Below are 7,960 nucleotides of genomic sequence, written 5' to 3' on the forward strand. Positions count from 1 at the left end.
AAAAAATGTGCTTCTGTTTCTATAGATATTAATGCATACGCAAAGAGAGTTTTATTAGTAAAGGGAACCTTGTGTTCATTCTGTATTTCTACACTTCAAAGAAGGGAAGAACTGGAAGAACAGAATTAGGAACAAGGGTATGAGTAGGCAAGCTAGTCAATAACAGGGTTATGTAGTTAGTGTATACAGTAATTCAGTGGATAAAATCATCAAGGATATGGAGATGGAGTGGTTTATGACTAGCAGCTGTAGAATGCTGAGGAAAGGAGAAATTGTAACAGAAGCACAAGAAATATATGGCTCTGTGAGAATGTGTGGTTGTCCAAAAAAAGATTCATGAAAGAATTATTACTTGATTGTTGCTAACCCTTTAAAATTGCTTCCTAGGCTTTTAGCTTTGTAGTATTTTTCTCTCATCTATGAGCCTGAGTGCAGACGAAGTTTAATCTCTGTTGACCTGTCTATTTGAATTAACATTCTGAGAAATCTGCATGATAAACAAACAAAAATAAAAATACATTTAGAACACCCGGTTCCTAGAAATGGTATCTAACAGTGACAGAACCCACATTACTTCTCACAGTGCTTCTTCAGGCAAATTGAACAGCTCCTTTCTCACAGATCCAGAATTGCTCTGTCGAACAGGAGTTACTGTCATAAATAATCTGTCCATATATGGAGGCACAGAAGTTGTGCTCACGTAATAAAGTCCTAGAAAATTAAAAGATGGGAATTAGTAACGTCCCAGTGATATTATGCGCTCTGTATTTGGATTTGTTATCATACTGATTTGCCACTGAAATGTAGTTATTTCCCCCTCGAAGCTATTTTATTAGTGCTTTTTGGGTCCAGATCCAGTGACTGAGCTGTTCTTTGCTACTCTCTGTTGATAGCCCTATAGCAGATATGAGCATCTCCATGCTCCTTCATCATTGCATATGTGGCAAACATGGGAAAGTAAGAGTAATTGCAAGTTTTCTGCATGTTACTAGGGCCCATAAGCCAGAACCACACTGATTATGAAGTCTTACCAAGCTTTGGCTTCTCTTGAAAGAGCAGTTCCATCCTCCCAGAACCAGCCATTCCTTTCAGGCATGTATGATAATCCAACCCAATAAAACTGTGAATCATATGGCAGAGAGACCTGTAGCAATGGGAAAATCATCACAATGATATTTCAAAAATAAGACTCAAATTCCCTTATCTTCCAGCTGTGAAGTGTCTGCAACTAAATTGCAATTGCTAAATTATATGAGTAACCTGTTGCCCTATTCTTGTTTCCATGATACAATGCTGGCTGCTCTGATTATAGGATCCTTCAAATATCTTTATTTATTGAACTGTCACAAGATAAATGTACCTTGGATCTGCAAAACAAATGCTTTTATAAAGAAAAATATATTATTTTTTCTGTCTTAAAGTATCTATGTTACAGACATGAGGGCATTGTTGAAGCCCCAGTTAGAGTCAGCAGAGATATGGCCAAAATGAAGCCTGAGATGTGATTCATCTCATGCAGTGGGAATGGTAAAGAGTAGTGACTGTATTGGCTAGATCTTCCACTGGCTTGTAATGAAGCCTAAGAAGGAAGCTTTGGAGACCACTTACAATGCAGATGTCTGGTGTTAAGTGGAATGAATCCCTGCCTACAAGGGAGAATTTGTTTGCTAAGCACAGTCCTCTAACAACATTTTGGATAGCCTAAGCTGTCTAAAGTGTTGTCATAGGTCTGCTGGCAGACACCCATAACATACAGGAGAATTATGCCATTCTGAAGCATTATTTAAAGGTGAGAGAGTATACTCCAGTGCATCTCAGATTGCACTAGACAACTAGGCTTAGGCACTTGAATAATTCCCTATATGTGCTTTTTAAGATGTTCCTCAGCATCTTAACCTGTTCAGATCCTCCAGAAACTATTTATTTGTAGGGATGCTTAGGGACTCATCCACAATCGAAAATCTACAACTAGCTTAACTTGGCCTAGTTTTAGTCAGGTTCCAGTGATACATGCCAAACACGGAAGATAAAGCAAACAACCACGCATCTGTCATCAAACTACACATGGATTTATATAGCACACCAAAATCATCTCTTGAATGGTCATTCAAGGTGTGGTGGTCAGGTGTTGTCCAGCAATGTGGACAAGGATTCTGAGCTCAGGATCATAGAATCATAGAAAGTTTAAAGTTGAGAAGAAATTTTTCCATAGAAAATTTGAGTTGAAAAGATCTTTAAAATCATCAAACCAACCATCACCTGACCCTACTAAGTCTATCAGTAAACCGTGTCCCTAAGTTTCAGATGCACACATCCATTAAATATCTCCAGGGATGGGGAGGGGAGAAACTTCTCCCCCCTGGACAATGCCTAACCACCCTTTCCATGAAGAAGTTCTTCTAAACAGCTAATTCAAACCTCTCCTGGTGCAACTTTAGGCTGTTGCATCACATCTTATCACTTGGCACCTGATAAAAGAGACCAACACTCTCCATCGTGCAGCCTTCTTTCAAGTTTTCAGGTAGTTGTAAGAGAGTGATGAATTTTTCCCTTATCCTCCTCTTCTCTAGGCTCCTCGTAACTCTTGCTTTCAAGACCCTTTGCCAGCTTCATTGCTCTTCAGTTCTGCTAGACTAAGTAACTATCAGTTCTCTACTTGTGTATATCCAGCTGATTTTCATTAAAAAAAAAATCCAAATGGGTATTTATGCCTTAAAGTAAGAGAGTTGAGAACTCACATTTGAAACTAACTCCATCTGAAAAAAGGAGGGATTTTCACACAAGCATTTTCCTTTCAAAAGTTTTACATAGCCAAAAGCAAACAAGGATTTTTGGGCTTTGTGTAAGCTTAACAGCTAGTGAAAAAGAGGTATCCAGATGCGTGAGTACAGAAAGGGAAAATATGCTTCTGCCAGTAAATTACTAATTTTTCATTAGTCAACAAAAATAACAAAATTAAGAAGCTTATTTAAAACTATTAATTCCCTAAACCTTATTCAGTCATAATAAAATCCTCTGCTGTCTATCCTTTGTGCTGTCATTAATGTCAGTCTTTGAAGGGTGTAATACAGTCACAAAACCCAAACTGTGGACTGCCATTTTATATAACAAATGACAGCATGGTGTATTGACCACTCTAGATCAATTGTAGACCTAGGTTTGATGCTAGGAGTTCTCAGAAACAAAACTTGTGGAAAGAGATAACAGAGATATATGTTCTGTGTGTTAGGTGTCCTTTCCATGCTGACAATATGCAATTTATCTAGGAATAAGCTAATTTAGGTATTTAATAAATTCAGTGTCATTTTTGCTAGCACAATTAGTGTAACACAAGAAAGTGTTACAAGTCATGAAAATCCTGTAATTTTCAAAAAGACCACTTGACACATAGAAAACAAATAAAGGCCCTGTAAATGACCAAACTAATTTCTGGTCGCCACATTTCTTGAAGTTAAAATACATGTGACATAAAGGAAGAATGAGATTAAAACTATACCATCTTTATTTTGTCTTTCAGCACAATAAGTGTGGAGTTTCTCGTGGAACAGAACTCCTGGCTTTCTTTCCATGTTTTCTTCTGTTTTGAAACGTAGAAGCAGCTGCCAACTTCGCTGCTTTTCCACCTTGCTGGACAGACAGCACATTCTGTTTCTAAAAATCAGAGAGAGAGTACTTGCACATTTGCAAGTAACACTGGGGCTTCAGCTGCTGGCTTGATTGAGGAAAGAAGATAAGGGTAGTTATGAATCATCTGAGATGTTTGGAGGCCTGTGAGAGACAAGTTGTTATACATGTTAGTTTGTTCATGTCTACATCTCAAATACCACCACACTTACAAGCAGACAGTAGGTGAACAGATTATTTTCCCCATGGTTTTACAGCTCTCAATGGGCTCTGAAAGTGGATGATTATATACATTTACCGTTCCTTGCCCTCCTTTCAAAACACAATGCTTCCCTCATGGCCTGCAGCTTCTTTCCTTCTTCAGGGTCCTGGTATATCTGAAAAACTGAAGGGATGAAAATTCTTATCAGAGTTTTTCCTTTAAAAATAATTTTAAATTGTAGCTCTTGGTATTCTTCCAATTTTTGTCTGATTTATTTGCATGTCCGGCCTATACATCATCTGTATTTTTATTTTTTGAAAGGAGTAGGGTGAAGGAGATTTTCAGCCAAAAGTGAATTAATTGCAAATGGATTTAATAGGGGTCTATAGCTACTCAAAGGACATTTACAAAAAGGGAGCAAAACTGCCCCGGAGAGCAGAAAGCAATATGACAGTAGGCAACCATCACAAATTAAGAATTAAGGTATTCATGTTGGTCACTAGAAGAAAGCTCTTCATCAAGCTCCAGCACTGAGAAAAGAAGTGGTGGCATCTCTACCCTTGGAGAATTTCAAAAGTGATCTAAACAAAGGCATAAATGATTTTATTTGTGGTTACTAATACTCCAGCTTGGGACGCATTGGAGGGCGAACTAGAAACTCACATAAATGTTTCTGAGCTAACAATCGTGGACTACCCTGAGCGTTTGTCCTGGGTGCTTGCAAAAGAATCCTTCCCCCTGAAAAGGAGCTTGAACTCTCTCTTTGCTTCGATAAGTCCTGTAGCATCAGCTCCAATTGATAAATTGAAATGTTTCTACTGTCATCAAATTGTCATTCTTGCAAAAAAATTGCAATTCAAGAAAGTGGGAATTGAAAGATAACAGTCACTGGAGGCACTGTGTAGCCAAGGAGATGAATTTCAGTTACAAAAATTAAGCATTTGAGGAAGGATTCAGCCTTTCTCTCCTCGGTTACTCCTTTAAGTGCAGTGGAAGTTTTGTTGCACCTGGAAGGTTTTCTGTCAAGTGTGGGATGGGGCGGAGGCTGTGAATACAGACCAAAGTCAATCTAAGTGACACGTGCAGATGCACAATGGAGCAGGGAATTTTCCATTCTTGTTATATTATTTCCATGGGTGTTTGGAGGGATGGTCAGCATAAACAGACACTAAATCACTGCACAGCAGTACCTCGGGACACCACAGTACTTACACAGGGACAGTAAGACCACCAGACCTGTGAGCAGCACCAGGCTCAAAGTGAAGAATGCTAAGGTTGCTGGTTGCCTTATGGCGGATGAGGCAGAGACTCCTGGAACAAACAAGAAAAAAAATCAGCAACAAAAAGGCCTCCTCACAGTGGTGTTACCTGCTCTCCAGCATCACCCCCTTATCTCTTCTGTAGACCTTCTCTTTTACTTACCACAAAGTTTTTGTTATCACTGTCCTGAATTTCTAGGAGTTTTTTTTGTTTGTTTTGTTTTTTGTTTCTAGACATATCCACTGAAAATATGTATTAACTGAGGCTGTAGTGTTTTAAAGCAAAATCTCTTCTCAGAAAGTAGGTAAGTAAATTAAATTTTGAAATTTCCACAATTCTAGAAATAGTAAAACAAACTGTAAGATTTCGTCATGAAGGAAAAAAGATATCATCTAGTTTTAGATAAAAAAACTTCCAGGCATCTGATTGGAATTTCAAAATGCTTGCAGCATTCCAGCATTAAACTGTGCATCTTTCTTCAGGCTCTTTCTCAAAATTTCCATTGGATTTCAATGCCCCATCAGGAATATAGTCCTCCAGAAATTTAAAGCTGACTATCCTCTAATTAAAATATTTTCATATACAATTATTTCGTGAAGTAGTGATCTACAATTTTCTGTAATACTTTTCCAAGTCCAATCCACACTCTACTGGTTACAAATGCCAAGTACTATTATTTGAGTCCAGTGCATGCAAGGAACAAGTCTTTTATAAGGTGAGAAGAATTATTCTCCAGAAGTGCCTAGATGATACCCAGACTGGGTAACTGAAACTTACATAGCCACAGTTGAGAAAGATGATCCTAACCTTTCTTGGTTAAGGCCATTTCACAAGACTGCAGAAGACACAATGCTGTGGGTAGTGACTGGTGTGCAGGAGGGTAGAGATGCTTTTTAAAGCAGGAATGAGCTGTAAGTGCAACAGAGCTTGGAAAAGACAAATGCAAAGTCCTCTACTTCTAACAGTATGACTCCATTAACCAGTGCAGCTGGAGGTCTGACTGGCTAGAAAGCATGTATACTGATCAATATTTCAAGGTGCTGGTGTACAATGTGAACACAAGTCACCAGCATGCCCTTATGGAAGGGAAAGCTGACCATCACTGTGCTGCACTGTCAAGACTGTAGGCAGCAGCTTGAAAGAAATTAGTTTCTTCTCTGTTTAGCAGCCACGAAGCCACATCTGGAGTAACACGTCCAGTGCTGGGGCCCTTCAGTCAAGAGAGATGTAAGCTAACTATAAAGAGTCCAGAAGAGAACCACTAAGATGGATAATATAGGTCACACCTACAGAATAGTTGAAGGAAGCTAAGGGACCTAATTTCAGTCCCCCACTGTGTAGAAGAGCTTCACAGACAGAGCCACAGCCTTTTCAGAGGCACAGAAAAGGGTATAATGCAGCAGTCACAATTTGCACCAGAAGAACTTCTGATCAGATGTGAAGAAAAAGAATTCTTCCTTTCTACGCTGGAATAAGTGCACACAGAGACTGTGAGATCTCCATGCCTGGAGGTTTCCAAAATTCAAGCAGGCAACAGCCTGAGCAACTTAATCAGTCTTAAACCTAGTTAGCCCTTTCAAGATGCAGAGTGGCAAAGATGAACAATGGTGATTACTCCTAACTTAATTGATACACAAGTCTACCTACATGTCCTTTATGTCCAAAAAGAGGTCATTTAAGAGTTTTCTGGGCTTGCCACCATGTTTCCTTCTGGGAAACTCTGCCTTTAGATAAGACTACCTAATATATATCCCTGCCTTTCTGGCTTCTGCTTGCCAACAGCTTATCCATCCTTCTCACTTTCAGAGGATAGTGCTGGATCTATTCCAAACGGCACCAGAGTTATATCAGTTTAGTCTATGACTGTTCTGTTCAATATATGATTAGCATCAATTATACTGATTTCATGCAAAAGCCTGTTCCTTAAGTTCCGAGCAACAGCAACTGTATTCAAGTTGCATTCTTATGGACTCAGGCATTCCACAGGCACAATACACTTACTTAACAAAACTTATTTAACATTCAGTCTCCTTACAGAAAAACTTTGAACTACTTTATTTAACACTCATTTTCCCTATAGAAAGATTTTGAACAAATAAAAATACATTCCCATATGAGCTTGCATTCATACTATGACTGAAAAACAGAGCAACTTTCTGGTTCCACTGGCTGAGCAAGCTCCTTCAATTTCCAAAGACTGCCTTCCTCTCTTGCAGTACCCTACTGTAACAAATGAGTCTTACCAAAATAATAACATCTATATGAAGGCAGAATTTGTCTTCTGTGTTCACATAAATAGAACAAAATAATTGGCATAAATATAGACCTCAAAGTCTTCAGAAAAAACTATCTTCTGTGATCATACAGCACATCACATAAGACTGCTTTTTCGATGAAAATTTAAACAAGAATATACTATAAAGTTTTGAAGGATTCTAGAGCAACCAAGATGAACATGCTAATTCAAGTTACATCCCGATTTAGACAGATAGCTGATTTCCATATGTACTTACTGTCTACTGTAACACAATGGGCTGGAGTACTAAATATAGGACATTTGTTATTGCTTGAGTATCCATCAGTAATAACTGAAGCTGGGAGTCGTAAATTTAGTGTGGTGTAGCCTTCCTCATCCTCCATCTTAAGCTTGTCACACTTCTTTCCAAGAGCAGTAAACAGGAGATGGGGGACACTGCAGAGAAACAGATAGGGCAGTGGGAATGGTTTACATTTCAGCCTTTCCAGTGAAACCACAAAGGAAGCTGGCTCTGTTCTGATTACTGTGCCAACATCATAAAAGTATGTTAAGAAGAAAAAAATTCTCTATCAAGGATAGGTAATTTCTTGAACATGAAGGCCTGGAGTCTTGGGTCT

The 7,960-nt window shown here is 38.7% G+C and overlaps 1 protein-coding gene across 1 annotated transcript; it reads right to left on the reverse strand.

Annotated features, from left to right (window-relative positions):
- Positions 1–590: 590 nt before the first annotated feature.
- KLRD1 (killer cell lectin like receptor D1) lies at positions 591–7,726 on the reverse strand (the record flags this gene model as incomplete). Its single annotated transcript, XM_079541444.1, has 6 exons — positions 591–711; positions 1,032–1,144; positions 3,497–3,651; positions 3,923–4,009; positions 5,039–5,137; positions 7,600–7,726. 6 exons carry the CDS (start codon positions 7,724–7,726, stop codon positions 591–593), a joined length of 702 nt encoding a protein of 233 aa, XP_079397570.1.
- Positions 7,727–7,960: the final 234 nt, after the last annotated feature.

Source organism: Tetrao urogallus (assembly GCF_951394365.1).
Source record: "Tetrao urogallus genome assembly, chromosome: 1".
Taxonomy (NCBI): domain Eukaryota; kingdom Metazoa; phylum Chordata; class Aves; order Galliformes; family Phasianidae; genus Tetrao; species Tetrao urogallus.